At 35.3% G+C, this 27,436-nt stretch overlaps 3 protein-coding genes across 8 annotated transcripts in view; all 3 read right to left on the reverse strand.

Moving 5' to 3' along the window:
• LOC109790827 (uncharacterized) overlaps window positions 1-6,073 on the reverse strand; it is a 28,326-nt gene extending 22,253 nt beyond the window's left edge. For 2 of the 6 annotated variants that reach the window (XM_020350068.3, XM_020350066.3), the window contains exons 1-5: window positions 5,847-6,050; window positions 5,701-5,738; window positions 5,532-5,595; window positions 5,328-5,442; window positions 4,976-5,043 (exon numbers count right to left, since the gene is read on the reverse strand). In XM_020350068.3, coding sequence (XP_020205657.2) covers window positions 4,976-5,043; window positions 5,328-5,442; window positions 5,532-5,595; window positions 5,701-5,738; window positions 5,847-5,912 — 351 coding nt within the window. In that variant the 5' untranslated portion in view covers window positions 5,913-6,050. Of the gene's footprint in view, window positions 1-4,975; window positions 5,044-5,249; window positions 5,443-5,531; window positions 5,596-5,700; window positions 5,739-5,846 lie in introns of those variants that run through there. The other 4 variants (XM_083064025.1, XM_083064027.1, XM_083064026.1 and 1 more) reach the window with 4 other exon arrangements.
• A 3,612-nt stretch (window positions 6,074-9,685) lies between these two features.
• Window positions 9,686-13,738, reverse strand: LOC109809509 (uncharacterized). Its single transcript, XM_083064221.1, has 4 exons — window positions 13,116-13,738; window positions 11,118-13,073; window positions 10,960-11,018; window positions 9,686-10,782 (listed from the first exon to the last, which is right to left on the reverse strand). Exons 1-4 carry the CDS (start codon window positions 13,736-13,738, stop codon window positions 9,686-9,688), a joined length of 3,735 nt encoding a protein of 1,244 aa, XP_082920347.1.
• A 3,083-nt stretch (window positions 13,739-16,821) lies between these two features.
• On the reverse strand, window positions 16,822-25,177 carry LOC109790829 (Nop53 protein). The gene is made up of 11 exons (XM_020350071.3): window positions 24,914-25,177; window positions 24,314-24,486; window positions 24,090-24,126; window positions 23,971-23,996; window positions 23,671-23,862; window positions 18,735-18,814; window positions 18,115-18,234; window positions 17,915-18,037; window positions 17,603-17,669; window positions 17,430-17,506; window positions 16,822-17,168 (listed from the first exon to the last, which is right to left on the reverse strand). Exons 1-11 carry the CDS (start codon window positions 25,080-25,082, stop codon window positions 17,162-17,164), a joined length of 1,071 nt encoding a protein of 356 aa, XP_020205660.2. The 5' UTR covers window positions 25,083-25,177; the 3' UTR covers window positions 16,822-17,161.
• Window positions 25,178-27,436: the final 2,259 nt, after the last annotated feature.

Below are 27,436 nucleotides of genomic sequence, written 5' to 3' on the forward strand. Positions count from 1 at the left end.
GGCATCGATTCATTCTTGTTGCTATCGACTATTTCACTAAATGGGTTGAAGCAGCTTCTTATGCCAGTGTGACCAGAAATGTGGTGGTCAAATTCATCAAGAGAGATTTAATTTGTAGATACGGGTTGCCAAGTCGGATCATTACTGACAATGGGACCAATTTGAACAACAAAATGATGAAAGAGTTGTGTGAAAGTTTCAAGATTCAACATCACAATTCTTCACCATATCGCCCTAAGATGAATGGGGCAGTGGAAGCAGCAAACAAGAATATTAAAAAGATTATTCAAAAGATGGTGGTCACCTACAGGGATTGGCACGAAATGCTTTTTTTTGCCCTACATGGATATCGCACTTTCGTTCGCACCTCTACTGGGGCAACTCCATATTCGCTGGTTTATGGTATGGAAGCAGTACTTCCCATTGAGGTTGAGATACCTTCTCTAAGAGTATTGGCTGAAACCAAACTTGAGGAAGCGGAATGGGTTCAGGCTCGCTATGATCAGTTGAACCTCATTGAAGAGAAAAGATTGAATGCCTTATGTCATGGTCAATTATATCAAAAAAGGATCAAGAGAGCTTTTGACAAAAAGGTTCATCCGCGAGAGTTTCAAGAAGGAGATTTGGTATTAAAAAAGATATTGCCACCCCAAAGAGATCATAGAGGGAAATGGACCCCGAATTATGAAGGGCCCTATATGGTAAAAAAGGCTTTTTCAGGAGGAGCTTTGATTCTCACAAATATGGATGGAGAAGATCTGTTGAATCCGATAAACTCTGATGCAGTCAAGAAATACTATGCATAAAGGAGAGCACAAATTAATAACAAAAAGAAAAGGCTCGCTAGGCTGAAAACCTGAAAAGGCAGCTTAGGCAAAATTTAGAGTGACCTGATAGGCTGAAAACTCGAAAAGAGCGGCCTATGCAAAAGTTAAGGTCTAAAAAAAATAAAAGAAATACCCATTAGACTGAAGGGGCAACTTTAACAAATGCAACTTTTCTAAAGAAAGGCGGAGAAGGAGGAAGTAGATATGACAACCAAAGTGCGAAGCCGGGGCAAACTGGAAGGCCAAGGCAATATTAAGATGCTCAACAAGCATTTCACACCTTTAGAGGCCAATTAATGGGGTTCTCAAAATTGTTGATGTGGGGAATTAGTGTTGCTTTCCCCAAAAATATGATATGTTACTCTCCCATTGTTTTGTTTATCTCCACTCTCATATACTTGTGCTTTCTTCCTTGAAGCAATAAAAGCCCATATTCCCCACCATTCGTCATTTTTGTGTGTTTATTTCATTATTATATGCTAAAAGTGCAACATGCGATGCAAGAAAAACCAATAAATAAAGTCAAAAATAGGCTAAAATATCTCAATTACGATGATTGATTCTAAGAGTCACAAAGAAATGAAAGATCCCTAGCTAACTTTATTGAGAAGATTACAAATGTTGACAATTTTGAATTGTACTATCAGACAAGATAGCTTATCTAGCGACGCAATAATTTGACAAAAGGTCAGTCTGAACACTCATGCTCGTGAGGGGGTCAAAGGTTGGAAAAATGATGCAAAAATAATAATAATAATAATAATAATAATGGGATGAAAGGTCAAAACTCATCTTGTTATTATTTTTTCATTAAAACCATTTCATTGCATGTCATGCATACATCATGAACCGATTGAATGTTTATTACAATTTCTAAATTTGAATTTTCCTATACTTACTTGGTTGTTGTCCCGATTCTTAATGTTTCGAGCTCCCGTGCTCACTCTTTAATTTTCAAGCTTCTATCAATCGTCTGAGTCCCCGTGCTCACTTTTTTTTTACTTTTCAAGCCTCTATGTCCACGCTTTTAATGTTTCAAGCTTCTATCAATCGTCTGAGTCCCCGTGCTCACTCTTTTACTTTTCAAGCCTCTATGTTCACTCTTTTAAAGTTCCAAGCCTCTATCAATATTTTGAGTCCTTGCACTCACTCTCAATCTTTCGAGCCCCTGTGCTCATTTTATCAATGCTTGGGCCCCCGTGTTCATTCTATCTTAAGTCCCTGTGCTCACTCTATCATTCTTTTGAGTCTCTATGCTCATTCTTTTAATTTTCAAGCCTCTACCAATCTTTTGAGTCTCTGTGCTCACTCTTTTAATCTTCAAGCCTCTATGCTCACTCTATCAATCTTTCGAGCCCCCGCGCTCACTCTTTTAATTTTCAAGCCTCTATCCATCTTTCGAGCCCCGTGCTCATTCTTTTAATTTTCAAGCCTCTATCAATCTTTTGAGCCCCCGTGCTCACTCTTTTAATTTTCAAACCTCTATCGTTCTTCCGAGCCCCGTGCTCACTCTTTTAATTTTCAAGCTTCTATCAATCTTTCAAGCCCCTATGCTCACTCTTTTAATTTTCAAGCCTCTATGCTCACTCTATCAATCTTTTAAGCCTCGGTGCTCATTCTTTTAATGTTTCGAGCTCTGCGCTCACCTTCTTTTGTGATTCGAGCCCCCGTGATCTTAACTCCCAACAGTTTGGAACCATGAGTCTACTATTTTTGTTGCTTTTAGATCTTATATTCTCCAGTTCATGCTACAATATCGTGATTATCTTTTCTCTAATACATGCAACTTTTGTTTTAGACAAAATTGGAGTTTAAGTCTTTACTTATCTTTTACTACTATGATATGAAAACTCGTGTTACTCATATCATTTGGTAAAAGTTAAGTAAAGAGGGGCAACTGTAAACACCAATTTTTTTTTTATAAAAAAACTCAGAAAATGCCAAATAGATGAAGCCAAAGTCTTGGTACTAGTAAGAAAGTCTTGGTTTTGGGACCCCATGCGGTAAAACAATTCTTAGAATTTCAAACTTAGCAAGCTGGTAGCAAAAAAAAGAGACAGATCAAAGGGAGCAGTTGGAGACTTCACGGAAGCTTTGAAAAAATTTTCGGTGCTTATAAACAATTGATAAAAGAGAGGAAAAAAAATGAAAAAAAACAAAAGGGCAGTTGCCAAAAGCGGAGGGGGAAGAACCATAAAAGGAGAACAAAAACAGAGGGCAGGATAAAGGGGGAGGACGGAGAAAAGGGAGCGAGGGGAAGCACGGAGGACTCAAGCGGAAGATCAAGCAAGAGACTAAAATAGTGTAGGTATCAATTACTTTCTCCAATTTTCTTTGATTAAAACAAAATTTATTTATGGAATCGGAACCCTTCCCCTCAAACTTCAGCAAATCATTTTATGAATAAAACCTGGCCATAATGAAAGAGATACATAAAATGGGTTAACAAACACTACCAGGGAAATACAATTGAATAAGTTATCCCGAGAACCTTCATGCACTGCTGCATGCCAACACCGGAGGCAATTTCCAGCAGCAGCGATACTGAAGGCGATTTCCTTTTCATTTTTCTCTGTTTTTGCCCTGCTGCTACGAATTAATGCTTGACCCATTTGTTTTTCGTTTTCCCCTTTTGTTTCTTTCTTTCTTTTCCTATTCTTTTGTCCTATCTTGTTTTCATGTTCCATGGTGGGCTCAAAGTGGGTCAATGCCATCTTTTTTTTTTCTCACCCACTCACGTTGCATCAAGCCATGTAGGCTTATCATACCTCCTTTGTTCTTAGCCCATTTTTATTTTATTTTATTCCATTCTTTTCAATGTTCTCCTTTTTACATCACATTTTTTAAGGTATGCATTATATTAATATTTTATGATAATGGGTTTTTAACCATAGAAAACAATGTAGTATATCGTGGTAGATTAAATTATTTTGTTATTTATGTACATTAGTTTTTTTCTTTGGATAATAGTAATAGTTACTTTAATAATAATAATAATAATAATAATAATAATTTATTTTTAAAAATTAATAATATCTATTTTCTCTAAAAAATTATTTTTATGTGGTATCCCTTTAATCTTAGATGATAATATCTATTTCTTGTTTTAACAAAATTAGTTTACTTGATTTTATTGATTAAGTTAGTTTTTTTTAAGGTGCTAGATATTTATAACAACCAACAACAATAATAATATTTACAGTAATATTTTATTAATATATAATATAAATTATATCTATAAAAAAGAGATTATTTGAATGTGATATTCATTTAATCCTAGAACTTAAGGATATAAGTTGTGACAACTTATTATCATAAAAAAAACTAAATTTAAAATATGATTAAAAATCAAATATAATATTACAATATTCAATATAAATATTTGAAGTTATTATATCAAAATTTTATTAAAGGAATGGTTAATTAGATGTGACATCTTTTTTAACCTTTGGAATTCAAAGTAAGTTGTGACAGCTTATCTTTAAATTTTTTTCCAAAAGTGAGAGTAAAAATAAAAAATGTTCTACCAAGAAATTTTAAGATCATAACATCTATAACAATAATTTTAATTATAATTCTATTGAATTGATTTTGGTGTACACTTTAGTCAATTCTATATTCTTAGGATGAATGAGCTGTGACGGTTCAAGAATCCTATATTTCACTAAAATAATATTTAATTAAAAAACGTCAACACTCAAATATTTTCCACAAAGAACTACGTGACTCTGATTCTTCATTACACATGAAGATACGTAGGAGCAAGAACTAAATCTTGTCGAGCCAAAAAATAAAAAATATATTATCCTCCTTTTTATATAACAATAATAATTTTAACCTTTTTTTCAATGCATAATTTAAATTAGTTAAATAAAATATATTTGATAATTTTAGTGAGATAAATATTTTATAAATTATAAATAATTAGTTTAATTAATTAAAGGTAATCGTCTTAGGACGAACGTTGTGAGGTGCTAATACCTTCCTCATACGTAATCGACTCCCGAACTCAAAAATTTGGTTTTCGCAGACTATTTTCTATTTTATGGTTTTTCCAATGTTTTTCCGTAAAAAATAACATTGGTGGCGACTCCTCTTTTTCAATTTATTTTTCGCCGTCCCGTCGCGACCGAGGTTGCTACACATACCAAAAATTCCTTTACGCCAAAACATAACTGCAGATCATGAAAATCAGACCTCCAGTTTGCAGGTTTGCCTGAGTCATCCAGAAGACGAGATAGATTAAAGTTACTAAAACCCATGCTCAACTAATTAAACATTTAGGGCAACCCAGAGCACAAGGTTTGCACCTAGGGGATCTGGGGAGGGTAAATCAAATGTACACAGCCTTACCCAACAAGCAGAGTGGCTGTTTCCATGATTTAAACCCATAACATCAATAATACAAAACAACAACCTTACCGCTGTGCCAACTCCAACTGCCAAGGTTCACCATACTCAATCTATCAAACATTTACAGCCAAAAGAAGTCCAAATTACCATTATTGTTGGTCTCAAAATAGTACTCCATGCAGTAACTTTTCATGGCATACTTCAATTCAGATTTGACCTTGTATGAATTTTTGGAATACCCTAATGGAACTGCAACTTTTGCCTAGATCGAAACCAAGTTTATTCAGGTAAAAACAAATGGCATAAAAATTTGAAAAGGGATCATGAAAGTTTGAAACTAAGCAAGCTTACCGATAACCTCTTTGGACCATCAGCCATCCAAATTCGACACACTGCCTCTATTTCAGAAATAAACCTACTTAACACATAAATAAGTAATTTAACGGTATCTTCATAACACGGTTTCTCTCACAATTCATTCGATATGCATAAGAGGAAATGGAATAAGGAGAAGGCAAACCTTTCCCATGAAGAAGCAATAGTGAAATCATCAAAATGCTGCCAGGAAAGGAAGTAAATTGGCATTAGCTCTAACTGTTTAGTTACACTCAAACAACAAAAATCCCGAAAATCAATTAACCAATGCAAAAGGTAAGAGATAAGTACCAGTTCTTCTGCGACGCCGTCATCAGCATCAGGTTCAACATTGCTGGAGGTGGAGGACGATGCCATGAAAGATACACGATGAGATTGTAAAATCCGGAACTAAATTTATAAATGCAAACAGTAGTCGTAAAGTCTTATCTTAGACAAAGAGTCCAATGCGTGCTCCAGTTAATTAGTCATTAATTGTCGGACCAACATTTATAAAGTGACTAAATCAAGTAACATATAAGGTTGAGGGTCAGAATTTTTAAGTATTGAAAGGGATATGGTATATTGAAAGTAAGCATGGTAATGAGACAGATTGGGTATGGATTTTATGATACACATATCTGTTTCCACACGGTTTAAATTCATTCCTGTCCCATTGGATAAGTAATTTTTATTTTATTTTCATTTTCATTGGATATCAAGTATACTCGCACTCGTATTTGTCAAAAATTAATTAATTTTGTTTTGTAAAAAAATATACACAATATTTTTAACTTATCTTTCTATTATATTATAATTATAATTGAGTTGTTTGTCTATCTCATATTTTAATCAATAAACTTCTTAATAATTAAACAACTATAAATGTTTTACATCATAATAAACAATCACACATAATTAAATATTAAAATTATTTAAAACAATCAAATCGAATATGAGTATTAAACCAGAGATGAAGACGGAGACGAGGCGAGTAAAGTATATATCTGCCCTCGATTTAATATTTCGAGTTTTACCCAGTTTGACCGTCAAAGTTGAGCGGGTTCGAATATTACCTGCAAATACGGGTTTATTTGTCATCCCTAATTGAAAGGTAGTCAGTGAGCTAATTACATAAGATGCTTAGTTATGCATGTTAACATCGTGGTAGACTTACACCCAAGTTATTCTACCTTAACATAATTATTAGACTTTTCTAGTTTAAGTGACGATATTTAAGAAATCATGTTTTTGTGAATTTTTATCCAAATCGATTATTGATCTAGCAAGTGTAAAAAGGTCGTGTTGGTTTGATAGAATCAAACTTAGAGTACCCATATTTATTATAAGAGATCTTTGTAATTGAATGTATGATGACACATGTAGATGAGGTGTTATGTATATTATGTGTTAATTGTGGTGTGATTTATATGCTATGTCGATTTGTTGTTAAATGACATAGTCATGGTGTAAGTTGATATGTTATTATATGGTTGAGTTGTTTACCTTTTAAGGTTGTTGAATGACATGTTGATGTGTTATTTTTATGTTGTTGAGTTGTAAACTATGAGGTGTTACGTAGTGTGATTTACATGTTGGTGTTTGTACTATAGTTGTTTTACTTCTATACTTGTTATATGTTTATTCTTTTGAATACTAATTTACTCTTGTATGTTTTCTTGTAGTTAAATTGCAATGATCATATTTATATGGAAGCATGACAAAAATAGGATAGAGTCGAAAATATTTTTGGAGGCCATCGAAGGATGGCATGTTATTTTGTTGGGTTACTCTGATGTAACCAATTGGTTTAGTTGTTATTTAATAGACAACCTAAGTTTATATTTCAGTTTTTGGATTACTGTAAATATATATTTATATAGGATGATGTAGTTCCACATAGGAATATATTTACATATTTGGTTTATTTATTCTTATACATATATTATTGCATGTATTTTTAGGAACCATTTGCATGTAACTTTAGGTAGATGTTTTATCTTTTCGTTGCGAGTAATTAAACCATTAAGTATAGAAATTATAACGGATTATTATAATATATATATATAAATATTATGTTTGAATATATAAATTATATTTAAAATTTGTATGAATAGATATTTTTAAACATATGAATTGTATTTTTTTTACAACAACATATAAATTATATTTTAGATTTATGATAAATAATTTATATAGTAGTCTAGTATTATTTTTATCAATTGATAATTTATTTTAAAAACATTAAAATTTAATTTATAAACAATTTTAATAAATAAAAATCAAATTAAATGACAAGTTAAAAAAATTCTTAAAAACCTCTCTTGTCAAATAAAAACTCTTAAAAATGCTCTCTTATATATAGATGATCATATTTAATATATAGAAAGTTGATTATAAATTTTAGTTATATATAATAAATATTTTGATTAGGATTCAATACTCAAACCAAACTCATTAATTTTTTAACTTTCAAATTCAAAATATTTTGGTGATCCAAACCAATCCAAGTTCTCTTTAATTGAATTAATTGGGATTCATAAGATCATTGATTTCATTTGGATCCATGCCGATTTAACCACTCCTACTTTTAATTTTTTTTTTACATCCCTACTTTTGACTTAGTTATTATAGAAGTTAAAAAAATTATAATAATAGTGACTTATGATTAGATAAAAGTATGAAGACCTAAGTTCAATTCTCATTACCACTATTTTTTTAATCTTTTTTATTTTTACCAAAAAAGATATAAAAAAATATTTATAAAAAAATAATTAATAAATAAACAGTTTTTGGTGTAACAAATAGTATTATACATATATTATTTATCGTTAAATTATTGTTAAATATTTGGAAGTTTAAATTTAGTTTAAAATTTTAATTTTATGACCTTGATACGGAAAAATGTATCAATTGAAATTAAAGAATCTTGTCTAAGCGAGATTACGTCCATACTCCATACTCTATTAATCAATCAAAATGTGACAACATTTAGGGTGGAATAACTATAGTAAAATCAAGACCTAAGTAAAGTTAAAATTACTTTATTATAGTTAACGAGTCAACTCTTTTATAGATTTACCGGTTTTATAGCTTTGGCCCACTTTTCTACATATAACTCTTAATTTCATGGTTAAATACTCAAATATTCAATTCCTCGTGAACTATTTGGAAATTCTTAAATAGATCTTTAAATATAAAAAAACCATATAAAAAAAAACAACTTAATTGAGTCCTTGATTCTGTATTTTTTTTAATTGAATATCTTTAATTTTTAAAACCACCGTAAATTGTCATTTTATGATATTTTTAAAACTACTACAAACTATTTATAAGTGTACGAGTGTGTATGGGAAAACATAATCATCATATAAAGTATTATGGTGAATTTAATGGTGGAGATTGAAGTAGTATGTCTATAATTTTGTGTATGAATTATATTGTTATTATTATAATTTTTATTGATAAAAAAATGGTTAAATAGAACTCTTAGTATTTCTATAATATTAAATTTGATCCCTTTATTTTTAATTATGTGATTTTATAAAATTCACAGTTTTATCTCTTAATTGAATGTTCATTCGTTGATTATTAAAATTATAATTTAGTTGCAATTTAACATTAATTGAATGGCATAACAATTAATATTTGATAGTATTTAGGCTAAATTTTACTTTTAATTATCATTTTTATCTCATAAACATGGTAAAATGAAATAAAAAGTGATAAAAATGAGAACTAAAGAAGCAAATTAACCTAAAAGTGATTAAATATTAATCACCTAGTTATCTATCCAATGCTATGTCACAATTTTAATGATCAACGAATGAACAATCAATGAAGAGAATAAAATTACAAATTTTATAAAGTTGAGGAGCTAAAATTATGGATTTAAAAATAAAGGAACAAAAACTACGAATTTAATATTACAAGGGACTAAAAGTATAATTAAACAAAAATAAAATCTAATCCTAATTTATGCTCTCACCAAATATTCCCCTTCCACGTGTGGATGTATGCATGCACATTTTAAAAATATGTTGGAAAATAATTTTAGGTATAATTTTTTAGGTGTAGTTATTTTTGTTCTTCAATCAAATATGAGTTTTTTTTTTTTTTGGTAAAGAATGAAAACTAAAACAGGAGATAAATCAAGACACAGAGTCTCTTCCTAACAGTAACAGGATAAAATTGGGAGGACTCCTCCAAAATACATTGGAACTCATGTTCCGTACCCCCCAATTGGCAAGCGTATGGGCTACTAAATTTATATCTCGAGGGATATGATTGACGTAAACTACCCAGTCCCGGGCTAGCATGCACTTAATACGGCGAATAACATCATAATGCTTATGCAGGAAGTCCCTATCCGTTGATCGATCTTGAAACAGCGTAACAGCTTCCAGGCAATCACATTCGCAACTCACCTTCCGAAACCCACCTTCCCAACAAAGCGATGAGCCATCCTCCAAAGCCAACAGCTCGGCACGTAACGCATCCCCAGTTAACGCTCCACGCGAGAAACCACCCCGCCACCTACCTGCCCAATCTCGAATTACTCCACCCATCCCCATAGTAGAAATGTCACTCAACCAACTCCCGTCCGTGTTGAGTTTGGCCCACGGATGCTCCGGAGGTCTCCATAGAGGTTGCTCCATCCACAAGCGCCGCTTATCATTATACACACTGTTCTCCACCGTAGACAGTGTCACCTTCCGACGGACCACCGAAATCGTCCAAAGCTCACCGTTGAACAACATGTTATTTCTAAATCGCCAAACCCACCACAAGGTGATGGATAGATTAATAACATCCGTGTGCAAAATAATCCCCTTTAGCCACTGAAAACAATCCCTTTCCGAGAAGGACCACCCCGTTCTGATCCCGCCATCCATCAGCACCTCTCGCGAGTACGGGCAATCACGGAGTGCATGTAAGATAGTTTCATGAGGGCAAGAGCAACGCGAACATGCACCGGACTCAGTGAGCCTCCTATCAGCCCGAACCTGGTTCCTTGGAAGGGCTGAATGAAGGCATTGCCACAGGAAGAACTTAACCTTCTCTGGAATCATTAACTTCCATACCTTCTTCCAAACTACATCCCCCTCTGTTGACAAGACCGGGGTCAGAAAACGATATCCAGAGGCTGTTGTGTAACAACCCGAGTTATCACCCCTCCAAACAAAGTGATCCAGCCCCAAAGAGGAATTGACGACAGTCAGCCGTTGGACCGAACTTAACAGCTCCGCTGGGAGAACAGTATGCAAGTTAGTAAAGTTCCAAACTCCACTAACCCAGCAGTCGGCGACCGTTTTGTTGATGTCCGTAATGTGAACGAACGGGACTCTCCCGCACCAAAGCCCAGTACCTGACCAGTCCGTGTACCAAAGAGATGAGGCACCCGACCCTAGCTAAGGCTCGAAACCCTCACGAAGAGAAGGAAGGGCCTTAACCAGACTTGACCAGATTGGAGAAGCACCCTGCCTGTTTTAGGCACACAAGATAGAGTTTCCATGTAGGTATAGGCTGCTGAGGATTTGAACCCAAGGCTTCTGTGGAGCCGTCAGCAGATCCCAAACTAACTTCCCAAGGAGTGATACATTAACCCTTCGCGCCTCCCTAACCCCAAGACCACCGAGCTCCTTGGGTTGAGTAACAACAACCCAACTCACTAGGGACCAAAATCGTGTATTGTCAGATTTTACCCAGAGCATACGACGACAAGCCTGATCAATTCTATTGCACACTGCCTGAGGAAGCCACAGTGTTTGCATGCTATAAACTAGAATAGAGGAGATGGTAGATTTCACCAGGCACAGCTTACCTGCCTTATTAAGGAGCTTGGACTTCCAAGCCGCAAGTCTACCCTGGATCTTATCCATCACATCATAAAAATTTGCGCACCTTGGCTGACCATGAGTCATGAGAACCCCCAAATACTTCCCGATCTGAGTCATGTGGCCAATCCCGAGCAAGCCCTCCAAAGCATCGATCCTCCTCTGTGAAACCCTTCTAGAGCTCACAAACTTAGATTTAGTCAAATTAACTCTCAAGCCTGATGACCACGAAAACTCCTCCAAGGTCGACGCCACCAACCGAGCCTGGTCCTCTGTAGCTTGACAAAACAATAAAATATCGTCAGCAAAGAGAAGATGTGAAAGCGGTAGTCCCCCAGGGGATAACTGAATCGATTTCCAATGACCCATCTGGAGCAACTCAGAGATCCTGAGAGCTAGGCGCTCCATGCAGAAAACAAACAGATATGGAGATAGTGGGTCCCCCTGTCGAAGGCCACGTGATAGAACAAAGGACGGTAATGTGCTTCCATTCCAAAGGAGTGAAATTGACGAATTCTTCAACCCCCACATGATGAGCTGAGTAGTGACTGTTGGGAAGCCAAATTGCACCAGCGTAGATTCCAAGAAATCCCACTTGACCCTGTCATATGCCTTTTCAAGGTCAATTTTTAAGGCCAAGGAACCCACACCTGAACCGTCCTTCCGTACAAAATGGATGGCTTCTTGAGCAATAATACTATGGTCGTGAGTCCCCCTCCCGGGGATAAAGCTGCCCTGGAATGGGCCAATGACGTTCTGCAGGAAGGGCCTGAGTCGAGCCACAATCACTTTAGAGATAACCTTCCATGCAACATTACACAAGCTTATAGGACGAAATTCTTTGAGGCTAACCAGATGGTCCACCTTCGGAATTAACACCATTTGTGTCTCCAGGAGGGATATGTCTGAGAACCCCAACCGAAAGGCATCCTTCACTGTACGCCATAACTCCTCCCCTACAATAGGCCAATACTGCTTGAAAAAGAACGGTTGAAACCCATCCGGCCCTGGAGCCTTGAACGACTTCATGCTCATCACTGCCCGGTGAACCTCCTCCTTCGTGACTAGGGCAGTTAAGGCAGATTGGGCCTCAAATCCCAGGCCAGGTGGCACCCCAGCATGCATGTAAAAAGGCCCTTGTTCGTTATTACTCGAGAAAAGCTCCTTATAGAACCGGACTGCCTCATTTTTCATTACCACAGGATCCGTATGCCAAGACCCTTCTGGTAGAAACAACCCCTGAATTTTGTTTCTCCGTCTTCGCGCGAGTGTTTGAGCATGGAAGAAGGACGTATTACGGTCCCCAAACCTCACCCATTTTTCTCTAGATTTCTGAAACCATAGGTACTCCTCCTGAAGACAAGTTTCATTCAGCTCCGCTTGTATGGTCTTTTCTAAGCGTGACAGGCTTTCTGATTCCCCTATCTCGAGTTGTATTTGTACCCCTCTGAGACGTCGTTGGAGAGCCTTCTTTCTAGTAATGATATTCCCAAACACTTCCTTGTTAAACTTGATGGCATCAACACGAACAGCCTGTAACCCATTAGCAAGGGTCGGCGTGCTACGGCCCCACGCCTCCCTAACAATTCGCTCAAAACCTTTATGGGTGGCACATGCAGCTTGGAACCGAAAGGGTCGATCTTGAGCCTTGTCTCTTGAGCCTTCACGCCGCAGTAAAAGAGGGCAATGATCAGAGTATACCCTGCACAGATTCTTAACATATGCTTATGGAAACATTGTTTGCCACGCAACATTGCACACCGCACGGTCTAGCCACTTTGCCAGCACAACCCCACGTTGATTTCTATACCACGTGAAGCGGAGACCCTTAGCCCCCATGTCAAGAAGATTACAATCATTCAGAACTTCCAGAAATTGTGAAACCCGTGCTGTCGAGAAGCGACCACCCCTACACTCCGTTGACAACATAATTTCATTGAAATCTCCAAGCACCAGCCATGGCAACGTAATCCGTCCCCCCAACTCCCGAAGATGAGCCCAAACCCGCTGTCTAAGTTCCACCCGAGGACTAGCATAAACGGAAGTACACACCCAGCTCTTGCTTCTTTCAACAACCGTAAACGAGATGGCCTGAGGGTGGGAAGCAAAGTCAGAAATCTTAGCAGAGCATGACATCGCCATCAAAACCCAAATACCTCCAGAATGCCCCGTCGCCTCCATGCTGTAGCACAACCTATAGTCCATCTTTAACCAGAACGATTCCACCGAAGAAAACTGGCAGTGGGTTTCCAAAACAATAAAAATAGACGGGTGGTGGAGCCTTACTAACTCCTCAACCCTCTTTTTACCTTTGGCATTAACAGCCCCTCTGATGTTCCAACTCAAAATATTAAAATCCGTAGACATTAAAGACGACTAGATACGACAGGTACTCAAGCTACCATGACCTCCTCTTCTTCATATTGCATAACATCCTCCGTACCTAGGATCTCATGAACACCATCCTCGGAAACGTGTAGTGCGTTGGTCGTGCAACTTGGCTGAAGCGCACATGGTTCCATACTCCTAGTTGAACTCCCCGTCAGTCCCTCCTGCACCAATTGTGGGCCGTATGCGAGATCATTGAGAGGGAGGCTAACGTGCGAACTGTGGGCCATATGCGAGCCCAATGCTGGTGCAATACTAGTGGCCCGTGGACGGGCAGCAACGACCTCCCCCCTGCTACGTTTCTTACTCTCATGTGTGGACCCCATGCCATTCAAATTCTGATTCAACCCGTGGCCCCCATCAAAGGCTTTAGACCCTGATGCATGGTCCTGTTCACGTGATTGCAATCTCACCGCACGTGGTTCCTTCTCTGTTTGGATTGCCTTCGTAGAGTAACTTGGGATGGCATGATCTTGCGTCTGGATTTCTGCATTTCCATTATGATAGGAATATCGACCCTTACTCAATGGTTTCCCAGGATTTTGTCTCCGATTCCTCAATTTCACTACCAACCATTCCCCATGCGGATCTAGCGGGATTTCCCCCCTAACTTGCAGGACGGATTGCTCTCCTATTGGAGCAACAGATTCTGCATTATGCGGTGGGTCCCGTGACGGCTGCCCCGTCGCCTCCTTCTCCCCCTCACCGTGTGCCAATAACTCAGTCCTGTTTGTGTGATTACAATTTTGCAGAACATGCCCATAGCAGCCGCACACCGAGCACAGCAAGTGTAAACCCTCGTATTCAACGTTATACCAAACACCGTTGAGGAAAAACCTTCCGACAACTGGTACATTTAAATTAATCTCGACACAGACCCGTGCAAACCTACCCCGTGTCATATTCAGGGTATTCAGATCCACCTTGACTGGTTTCCCTATGGCCGAAGCAATCGTTAAGAGCACACTCTCATCGTAGAACATCACTCCGAGGCCTGGAAACCTAACCCAGACGAGAGTGTTGTCGACCTTCGTTGCTGACGCAACGAACTCCGGGGACCATGGTCGAACAATCAGATAATGATCAAAGAGCATCCAAGGGCCCCCGTGCATGACTCGTTCTCTATCCGCCTCCAAATCAAACTTCACCATGAAGTAACCATTTGACACGTCCAGCAACTCAAGGCCTCCTTGAACCTTCCACAAAGCAGGTAGCCTGTCCCGCAAGGTTAAGAACCCCACATCTCTCCCTAGCAACTTGATCACTAGGCAATTTTCCCATGGTTCACACAACTGTTTCAACGTGGGTGCCGTGATGCTAAATTTAGGAAACAACCGATCTCCACCCTCGAACTCTAACGTCATAGCCCCCTCCTTGATAAGATCTCGAACAGCCGGCCGCGTAGCCGGGGCACCCAGTACCTTCTCCTTAAAGGTCAATGACTGACTCAGCTTGAGACCCCCAACACCCCCATCCGGCGGTTCCGATGGTGGTTGACTCTCCACAGGCATCAAACTTCAATTATGATTGAAGAACAATATTAAGAGTATTTAAAAGATTTTTTCATAGATAAAACAAGTTATTTCAAGGATTCTTTCATTTTAATATTAAAATAGGATGATTATAAAATGATAGATATATCTTTTATTTATGGATAAAGGTCCTCTAAAATGTGAAATATAGTTAAGATAAATTTGAAAATTAATGGTTACGATTGCAATATAATACACACATGTAGAGATACACAAGCAACGATATTAAAATCTAAATTGTTAATTTTCTAATTAATATTGTTCTCCACTTTATGTATTTTGTTTAACTCGTAAAAACCAACCCCATACCTAGAGGCGAGTGAAATCCTTCTTTTTTACTAACTATTCAAAAATTGTGAGTAATCAAGTTTATCCCATTTTCTTCTAATTCAGGGATCAAAATCTTCTGTCTCCAACTCCTGTCCCCAAATTCTGTCCCTCCAATCACAAAATGTCACATCATTATTTTTAATTTTAATTTTGATTTTTAAAAAATGTAACCGGTTATGATTTGTTGTTAGAACGTTGGGCAGTTCAACCCCTGTTTTTATCTACTTTAAAGACACTTCTTGGGGTGTTCATGTCCTCAGGTCTCTCCTAACAAGCGTGGTCCTTCACTGCATCTCCCACCTGCAAAAACATGCACCCATTAATAACACCTCCGTAGTAATATGTCTTTTAACATAACACAAGAATGACAGAAGAAATGGAACTACTAGGAAGAAAAGAGTAACTTGAACATAAATGGTGTCTGGATGTGCAGTAGCTTTGAGAAGATAATTTGTGGCCCAACGAATGACTTCTCTTGCATTCTGCAACTCACCCTTCATGACCCCACCAAACTCAACAACACTCCACGAAAGCATGGTGGTGGTGAAGGCCATGAGAAAAAGTCATGTTGAACTGCCCAACATTCCCAATAACAAATCGTAACCGGTTACATTTTTTAAAAATCAAAATTAAAATTAAAAGTAATGATGTGGCATTTTGTGATTGAAGAGACATGATTTGGGGACAGGAGTTAGAAAGAGAGGATTTTGATCCCTAATGCAGCCCCAACGAAATAAACCTTTTGCTAATTAGCTGGATAAGATTAATTAATTAAATTTATATTTTGCAAACTTTCTTCTTGTCTTGGTGGCTAAACAAAGCCAAAGGTAGTACCATAATTTGCCCTAACACATTATTTCCATAGAGAATATTACATGAATAATTTAAATAATAACTTAATTAGTAACTGGACGTTGCCATTTTACTACTTAGTACCGATAAGGCTCAAATTGATCACAATCAATAACCCTCCAACTGTAAGAATATTTCACAAAAAATAATAAGCTGCTTCCAAAAGGAAAATAATTCCAATAATAAGAATGAAATAATACACTCATGCACATTACTAATTTTATTTGGTTAGAAGTTTATATGTTATGACTCAACCAAATCGTAATCTAGTGATCTTAAAGGAGAATCCAAACTCGCTATAAAATTTAGACTTCAGAGTGCCATCAGTGTGACTTTGCCGCAAGACCCTTGAACCATCTCCTCTTACAGGCGAGGAGCAATGCTATTCGAAATTTTGAATATACACCAATAACAGGCATAAAACAATTCAACCGGATATTTGTGTGCTAAATATTATAATGATTCAATAACAAGTGAGTTCTAATACATGTAGGCATTTCGCCTTCCAAATCAAAATTGATATAAAAAATAAACAAAAATACACAACATATGTGTGATAATTCAGCCAAACAAGATCTTCCTTTGGAAAAACTATCCAAGTCTTTCATCCATCACTTCTCTTCTATAAGGCATCAACACCTCCACAATCTTTGGAGTGACATAAGTTAGGTAGCCACCACTGACAACTCTAATTCCTGTACAATAAATACATCCGGTAAGATCAGAGCTTTGCATGCATAATGCCCCATAAAACATACAATGCTATGGAAGGAAAATCATCAATTAATTATGTTTAGAAAATGTCCATAGTAATCAAATTCCGAGTGAAAGACAATGGTAGCAATTCCCTACCCTTGTGCCAGATAGATCAACATGATCCATAGTTCTCCAAAAACAAAAAATAATCCCCTCAGCCAAATCTGTTTATTGATAAAATAACACAAGTTTGAACTAACCTTCTTCTCTTTGCTGGAGCAATCAATCCTCTTTTTTCTATGCTTTTATATCGATCCTTTATAAGAGTACAGCAACCCTAAATACGAACCAACAAAGGTTGGAAATTTTACTTGCGTGTTTACTAACAGAGACACCAAAATAATCAAAATCTAACTAGAGAACACAAGCCTACCTTGAGCTTCCTAATGGATCCAGTTATCTCTTCACTTAATAAAACTTGAACAGGTGCGGGCTCAAACCTGTTGTTATGAGAAAGAAATCGATGAACAAACATTCATCAATAATCATTACAGTGAACTTTTATTTGAAGGTACATATAACAGAGAAGCTCCACAAAAACTTAATTGGAAAATTTCAATTGTATAAAACTAAAAATGGAATGCTAATGATTTACTAATCCGTTAAAAAATGCTAAACAACTTCCCAGTCCCCTTAATTATGGCAAAGGAAGTAAATTAAGATATACACACAAAAAACTGCTTACTTGTGCTTTCCTAAGCGTGGTGGGCGTGCCTTTAACATCTCCTGTTTAGCAACTTGTCGCCTAAGATGTCTTTTCTTCTTTTCCTCGTCCTCTTGCTCAATTTCCTGAACAATTTCAGGTATGCTGTAACCAGAAGAACAAAACATGCTTAAAAATCATCTTTTATTTTGAAGAGAAAGAGAGAGGGGGGTTCATATTACCTATCAATTTCCTTTGACAATGCCTTTATCTTCTTAGCTTCTGCTTCTTTTTTCAGTTGTTCTTTCCGCCTAGCTCTCTTATTCAATTCAACTTTAGTTACTCTCTTTGTTTTAATAGGCCTGTCCCATCATTATTGAAACAATATGCATACATCAGATATTTAGAAATTAATGGTTAAGAAAAAAAAAATGCTATACACTTGTATTAGATGCAAAAGCACCGTGTAGATATAATGCAGTGTTCAAAAAGAGATTATGTAAGAATTAAATAACATTTACACAATGTTTATTCCAAAAATAGTAATTTGTTCTCCATAAGTAAAAAATATATTATTCATATTAAAATTTTAATTAACATTGGCAAGATCAACTATTGAGTGAATATTAAAGACCACAATTATAAGATTACGAATTCAATAGATACTTAAAACAATCATTAAAATGCATTAGAATGTCTAAATTCATATTCAACACAAAAGAATGACTAGAGGAGAAAGAGAAACAATAAAACAAAATGTTGCTGCCAAAAAAATATAATATGGGGAAAAACGTCATTAAGTTAATAAACAGTATATAAACAAAGTAAGGGTAATTAATATTTAGGATAGCAGATAGCTCACTTTTTCTCTAATGCAGCATCTTCATTTTCAAGAGTACTTTCTTCATTGTCACTCCCACCATCCACATCAAGAAAATACATCTGCCAAAAAAGTAAATTATTGAAACATCGTGACAAATGTGTTAAGTGTGTAGTCTAAGTTCTAAAATTGAAGTAGTCCCACATTGTTTAGTTTAACTTACTTATTAAGTCCCACATCACTTAGTTTGTAATGCTTGCCTCTTCCTTATGCTATATATATAGAGGCACCTTGTAAGGTTTAAGACACACCAAAAACAAATACTCTTAGTATTGTTTATTTCTCTCTTCTATCCTTTTATTCTCTCTTTTAATGCCAGTTGCCTAACAACTGGTATCAGAGCTCTAGGTTCGGGAGAGTATTCTTAGTATGCTCTGTGGTTGCAGTTTTATCTGATCTTCCACAACAGAAAAGAATAATCTTCAGTTTAGAGAGTGAGAGGAGAGTATTCTTAGTATGCTCTGTGGTTGCAGTTTTATCTGATCTTCCACAACAGAAAAGAATAATCTTCAGTTTAGAGAGTGAGAGCTTTTCTCAGAATTCCTCAGTTTAAGAGGAGAGAGTCTCAGTTTAGAGAGCAAGAGCTTTTCTCAGCAGCAGAGCAATGGCATTAGAAGAAGGGAAGGTGAAGATAGAGAAGTTTGATGGTAAAGACTTCGGCTTCTGGAAGATGCAGATAGAGGATTATCTGTATCAAAAGAAGTTATATCAACCCTTAATAGGGGAGAAGCCAGACGATATGAAACAGAAAGAGTGGAACTTGCTAGATCGACAGGCTCTTGGCGTGATCAGGCTGACATTGGCCAAGAATGTCGCGTTCAACATCGTCAATGAAAAGACAACTGCAAGTCTAATGAAGACACTATCAGACATGTATGAGAAACCATCTGCAGCCAACAAAGTACACATAATGCGTCGGTTGTTCAACCTTAAGATGGGAGAAGGTAACCTTGTGATTAATCATATTAATGATTTTAACACTATTCTTGCTATGTTAGAGTCAGTACAAATCAAATTTGAAGATGAGGTGAAGGCATTGATACTATTGTCATCATTACCGGAAAGTTGGGCTGCAACTGTTACTGCAGTCAGCAGTTCTGCAAGGGATAACAAGTTGAAGCTCAACGACATTCGCGACCTGATCTTGAGCGAAGATGTTCGCAGGAGAGATTCCGAGGAACCTTCCAGTTCTACTTCCAGTTCAGCATTAAATACTGAAAGTAGAGGAAGAACCACTCAAAAAGGTTACAACAGCCGAGGAAGATCAAAGTCAAGAGCTAAAGGTCAACCAAAATTCCGGAATGACATTGTTTGTTGGAATTGTGACAAGAGAGGTCACTTTACCAATCAATGCAAAGCTCCGAAGAAAAACAAGAATCACAAGAAACGTGACGATGATGAATCAGCAAATGCAGCAACTGACGAGATAGACGATGCATTAATCTGCAGCCTAGATAGTCCTATTGAGTCATGGATTATGGACTCAGGTGCGTCATTCCACACCACTCCTTCTAATGAATTGTTGACTAACTATGTTTCTGGAAGGTTTGGAAAGGTTTACCTTGCAGATGGCAAACCTCTGAATATTGTTGGAAAAGGAGATATTGCCATCAGGACCTCAAGTGGGAGCCATTGGACACTGAAAAATGTCAGACATATCCCTGCCTTAAAAAGAAATTTAATATCTGTAGGGCAGCTGGATGATGAAGGGCACGAAACCACTTTTGGAGATGGAGCATGGAAAGTCAAGAAAGGCAATCTCATTGTCGCTCGTGGAAAGAAGCGAGGGTCACTTTACATGGTTGCAGATGAGAACATGATAGCAGTTACTGAGGCTGCCAATAATTCATTCTTGTGGCACCAAAGACTTGGGCACATGAGTGAGAAAGGAATGAAGCTAATGGCGACAAAGGGTAAGTTATCAAAACTAAAGCACGTAGATGTCGGCACTTGTGAACACTGTATCTTGGGAAAACAGAGAAAAATTAGTTTCTCAAGGCAAGGAAAGACACTGAAAACAGAAAGGCTTGAATTGGTGCATACAGATGTTTGGGGGCCAGCTCCAGTGAAATCTCTTGGAGGCTCATGCTATTATGTCACCTTTATCGATGATGCTACGAGAAAGGTATGGGTTTATTTTCTCAAAAATAAATCTGACGTGTTTTCTGTGTTTAAAAGATGGAAAACAGAAGTTGAAAATCAGACAGGTTTAAAGTTGAAAAGTCTGAAATCTGACAATGGTGGAGAGTATAATAGCCACGAATTCAAGAACTTCTGTTCAGAACATGGGATCAGAATGATCAAGACAATACCAGGAACACCAGAACAAAACGGTGTTGCAGAAAGAATGAATAGAACATTGAACGAGAGGGCTAGGTGCATGCGGATCCAATCGGGCTTGCCTAAGGTGTTTTGGGCAGATGCAATCAACACAGCAGCATATCTCATAAATAGAGGACCATCAGTTCCTTTGGGTTATCAATTGCCTGAAGAGGTATGGTCTGGGAAGGAGGTAAATCTTTCACATTTAAGAGTATTTGGCTGCGTGTCATATGTTTTGATAGACTCTGATAGTAGAGACAAATTGGATCCCAAGGCCAAAAAGTGTTATTTTATTGGTTATGGTTCTGACATGTATGGCTACAGATTTTGGGATGACCAAAACAAGAAAATCATCAGAAGCAGGAATGTCACTTTTAATGAGAATCTATTTTATAAGGATAGATTTTCTGCAGAATCTATTGATACAGACAAGTTGCCAGAGCCTTCTGAGAAAGTAGAACTTGAAGAAATTTCAGAAAGCGACATAACCAACAGAAGCCAGAGTACAAATATAGAGGTTGAATCAGAACCAGCATCTCCTCCTTTGAGAAGATCCTGCAGAGTTTCAGTTGCACCAGAAAGGTATTCTCCTTCATTGCACTATTTATTGTTGACTGATGCTGGTGAGCCAGAATACTTCGATGAGGCTATACAGGGGAATGATTCTGTCAAGTGGGAGTTAGCAATGAAGGATGAGATGACATCTCTTCAAAAGAATGGTACTTGGTCGTTAACTGAATTGCCAGAAGGAAAGATGGCTCTACAAAACAAGTGGGTTTACAGGCTGAAGGAAGAATCTGATGGCAGAAAAAGATACAAGGCGAGACTTGTGGTCAAAGGATTTCAGCAGAAACCAGGAATTGACTTCACAAAAATTTTCTCTCCAGTTGTAAAAATGACTACCATCAGAGTCATACTGAGCATTGTTGCTGCAGAGAATCTTCATTTGGAGCAGTTAGATGTTAAAACTGCATTCTTGCATGGAGATTTAGATGAAGATATTTATATGACTCAGCCAGAAGGTTTTAAAGTTTCAGGCAAGGAAAATCTTGTATGCAAGCTTCATAAAAGCTTGTATGGCTTGAAACAAGCACCAAGGCAGTGGTACAAAAAATTTAATGAGTTTATGCAAAACTCAGGATTTAGCAGATGTGACATGGATCATTGCTGTTATGTTAAGAAATATGTTAACAGTTATATTATCCTTGCTCTATATGTTGATGACATGCTAATTGCAGGGCCAAATATGACAGAAATTAACAGGCTAAAGCAGCAATTGACAGACCACTTCGAGATGAAGGATCTTGGTCCAGCTAAACAAATTCTTGGCATGAGGATTTCTAGAAACAGACTAGAAGGAGTCTTGAAGTTGTCTCAAGAGAAATACATAGAAAAGCTTCTTGACAGATTTAATGTTGGAGATGCCAAAATCAGGAACACCCCTTTGGGAACTCACATGAAGCTCTCAAAGAAGCAATCTCCAGAGACAGTTGAAGAAAAGGACCACATGTCAAGAGTACCATATGCATCAGCAGTTGGGAGCTTAATGTATGCCATGGTGTGCACCAGACCTGACATAGCACATGCTGTTGGAGTTGTCAGTCGATTCCTATCGAATCCCGGGAAGAAGCATTGGGAAGGTGTAAAGTGGATATTAAGATATCTGAAGGGTACTTCAGGAATAAATTTGCTCTTCAAAAGAGGTAATTTCACTTTACAAGGGTTCTCTGATGCAGATTTGGGAGGAGATTTGGACACTAGAAAAAGCACCACTGGTTACATTTTCACCTTGGGGAGAACTGCAGTGAGTTGGAAGTCTAAGCTTCAGAATAGAGTTGCTCTCTCAACTACCGAAGCTGAGTACATAGCTATCTCAGAAGCAGCCAAGGAGATGATCTGGCTAAAGAACTTTCTCAGTGAATTAGGGAAAGAACAAAAGAACGCTCCATTGTTCAGTGACAGTCAGAGTGCTATATGTCTTGCGAAGAATCCTGTCTTCCATTCTAGATGCAAGCACATTCAATTAAGATATCATTTCATTAGAGAATTGATAAATGATGAAGAATTATCTCTGCTGAAGATTTCAGGATCAGAAAATCCAGCAGATATGCTAACTAAGACTGTTACAACTGACAAACTGAGGCTCTGCATTACCTCAGCTGGTCTTCAGGGATAATTGAAGATAAAGAAAGCTGCACTAGGCGAAGGAGCATATGAACTCGATGCTTACAAGGAAGCTAACTAGAACTCAGACTCCAAGTGGGAGAATTGTTAAGTGTGTAGTCTAAGTTCTAAAATTGAAGTAGTCCCACATTGTTTAGTTTAACTTACTTATTAAGTCCCACATCACTTAGTTTGTAATGCTTGCCTCTTCCTTATGCTATATATATAGAGGCACCTTGTAAGGTTTAAGACACACCAAAAACAAATACTCTTAGTATTGTTTATTTCTCTCTTCTATCCTTTTATTCTCTCTTTTAATGCCAGTTGCCTAACAAAATGACAGAAGCCATACAAATTCAAGTACTTAAGAGCTTAATAAATAAGGCAGATTTCACCCTCCAATAATTATATAAATGAAGAGAATGAGACTCACATCTTCTTCAGCAATAGCTTCTCCAGGAACAGTTAATGGCACTGGTTCAGGGCCCAATTCATTTTTGTAGATTTTTTGCATTTCTTCAGCTACAGCAGAAGCTAAGGTATCCTGGTGACTTTCATACGAGGGATTGAAAGAACAACCTGGGGGATCAACCTCTACTGCTGGAATAAGAGTAGGCTTTGCTACCTGTTAAGCATGTAGCCATCATTTTATCAACTAGAAGATTAAAGTGCAGCAAATATGAAATGCAATATGATATCCACTGATCAGAATCCACACTGCTTTAAAATATACCTTTTTCACCTTCTTGTTATCCTCACCTGCATTACAATATCAAAGAATATTGTGTTTAACATCCCATAATTAACACAAAAAGTAAACCAAAACATTAAAACAATAAACATACAAGGTACCTTTATCCCCCCATAGATCAAACACAGAAGAATCATCCTGAAAAAGATCAGCAGAGACAATAAATGTTAATGAAACGAATTTTAAACAAGGTTCAAGATGAAAATGAAAAAAAAGAAGTAACTGCTCATTTTGTCCAAATAGTATTGCAGCTGAGCATTCATTCTGTTATTAGCAATCCCTACTACTACTCCATCCTTTCTGCATTAACTCACAACTTACTAACCTTATCACCATCTTGATTGACCTCTTTCTTGTTAGACACCACATTACGATTCTTAGAACACTTCTTCAGAATAGAAGATGGCACTGGCTTAACAAACTGGTTTTTCTGTAGCACACTATCACAATGGAGCACTCTCTCCCTGTGCTTTTCAATCTTCTTCTTCACCGCAAGATCTAAAAGTTTAGTCACATCATCAAATTAGGCAAACACCATCGTATTCAAGGACCGATAAGAATTCAAAGTCGCCAACAAAAATAAAAACCAGGCGATACAGTTTTTTCTATACCAAACAAGAACATTAAAAAGACAGTCTAGTACTCTACGATGCAATCAGAATATCCAAATAACTGTTATGGGTTATTTCCACATTAATTTTTTTTAAAAAAAATCATACACTGACACAAGCTTATCTATATCATGGTAACACACGATTACTTGTAATTGACCATCTTTCACTTTTTTTTTTTTTTTGTTTTACATATTTAACACATCACCACTCACCTCAAACTAGTTATCAAAAACATAATTTTCGGATACAAGCTAATACTTACGATAAAAATAAAAACGTACCCAGAAAAGAGTAAGAGATAAAGGAATTACCTTTGGACTTGTCTTCGTAAAAGAGGGAATCACTAGAAAGGGCTTGGAGAGAGCCACCAGAAAGAGCGTCCTTCGTTGATTTCTCAAAGAAATCTTCGATCTCTTCGGTGCTGATGTTAGCCCTCCATGCCTTCTTACCCTTCCTTGACCCTTTTGCTTTCTTCCCCATTCTCACACCAATGCCTATGATTTCACTTCAAGTGTTTGCTGATTTCAAGAGAAAAGGGTTTTCTGCGAATAACAACAACGACCCTTGTTGGCGGCAGAATAAGGTTGTTTTATGTTATGCAGAAGTGATGTATATTTCCGGGCTCGGGCTCCTCTAAATGGGCCTCAAAATAAGTCCAGCCCGTGGCTGAAGAAGGTTGTTTTAAGGAGTTACTATTCACACTCCCTCACGTTACTAATACACTTCATTTATAATTCTTTATCATAAAATACCCAAAAAATTAACCTTTATCAAATATAAGGGTTTTAGGTTTTTTTATCGAGAAGATACCATAAAATAAGATAATTATCTATTTTTGTTAAAATTTGTTGTTTGTTATGTTATTACGGAATATGATGATTTTATTTTATTTTAATTTGATGTATTTTTTTTTATTATGAGAAAGGAATTGAGTAGTTAGTAATAAGATAAAATATGTTTACTTGTTTATATTTATATTTAATCTTTATTATAAGACATTTTTAATTTAATTGTATAGATCGATATAAGAAGTTTTGTTAATTAATTTTGTTGCATTTATAACATAAAATCATAATATATCAATTTTACATTTTTTATTTATTAATCGATTTTTCACAACAAAGGTGAAGACTTCATATCAAAATTTATACCAACTACAATTAAAAAGTTTAAAAGGAAAGGATAATAATATTTATTTATTATATTTTTTTCTCATTATCTAATAACATAAACACAAATTCTCATCATCTTTAATAGAAGTAAAAGAAGAAAAAATAAAATTAATATTTTATAAAAATTTAAAATCCTCCCTTTCATTTTTAAATATAAACAAAAAAATTGTTTACATTGTTTAATTTTGCTTATCTCATCTTAAAAATAACTTAATTTTTCTAAATTATCATTCGTTGAGACTTGATATCAAAAATATAAAAAAATACTAAAAATATATCAATTAAATGAAAGAGTATTTTAGAGAGGACAACATTAAATAAAGTCAAAATAGTTAAAAATTGTTTATATTTAAAACCAATAAATATGAACCTTTCTTTTTTCTTCTTCTTTTTACATTAGAGGAAATAACTTATAAAAATAATCATCATTTCTTTCTACATCGTAATATTATATTATATTATATTATACAAAATAGAAAAATATATATAATAATATAAAATATATAACATCAAATATTAATTAATAGAATATACAAATATATATATATATATATGAATTAAATTAATCCCTATGATTTATACAAATTAGTATTTTAGTATATTTATTTTATAGATTAACTATTTATTATATATAATTAAATTTTGCATAATCTATATTATTAAATATATGAATTAATCATTGGATATTAAACATAATCAACTATTTTATGAAAAGATATTTTTAGAGACTATTATTTAACAAGAACTTTATTAAAAACTTCTTTAATTTTCTATTTAATTCATTTTTTTTCATGTATATTATCTATTTATGTACCAGATTTCAATGCTTTAAAATAGATTATCAGTAATTTAAAATATTTACTTATATAAATTTTAAATATAACTTATATATATATTCAAATATAGTATTTTATTATATATAATTTATTATAAATTTTAATTATATATACTGAATATTTAACCTGTAAAGTTCATAGATTAAAATATTAGTTACATTTTATACTTAAAATAAGTAATTAGTATTATGACATGAATTTATTTTTAATTATTAATATTTTATTTTAAAAATATTAAAATTTAACTTATAAATAAATGTAACAAATAAAAAATGAATTAGATAAAAAATTAAAAAAAAATCTCTAAAAATACTCATATAAGAAAATAACTCCTTAAAAGGCTTTTACACAAAATAATTAGCTCTTCATATTTAGTATGCAGTTGTTGATTTATATAATATATATTACAATATTTCCATTCATCATTTTATCTTATATACAATTATAATAATTTTGATATGTAAATTTAAAATATATTATTAACTAAAATAAAAAAATATTAATTAAATAAATTTTTAGAAAATGTTTAAATTTTTTATTTAAAAAAATATTGTACAGTTTTTTTACAATTTTAATAAAATTATATTATAAATAATTGTATACTATATAGTAAAAATTATATTTTTAATTTGAAAATTTTAAATAAATAATTAAATGAAAAATTATTTTTTAAAAAAATATATGTAATTTATATGTTTGTTGTACTATATATATATATATAATTTTAATAAAAAAAATAAAATAAATTTTAGTTATAGAGATTAAACGATAAAATTTAGAGAAAAAAGAATTGAAGGAAAAATAATTTATAGGAGTAGAAAAATAG

This window comes from Cajanus cajan, chromosome 9, assembly GCF_000230855.2.
Source record: "Cajanus cajan strain Asha chromosome 9, NIPB_CcT2T_4, whole genome shotgun sequence".
Classification (NCBI taxonomy): Eukaryota; Viridiplantae; Streptophyta; class Magnoliopsida; order Fabales; family Fabaceae; genus Cajanus; species Cajanus cajan.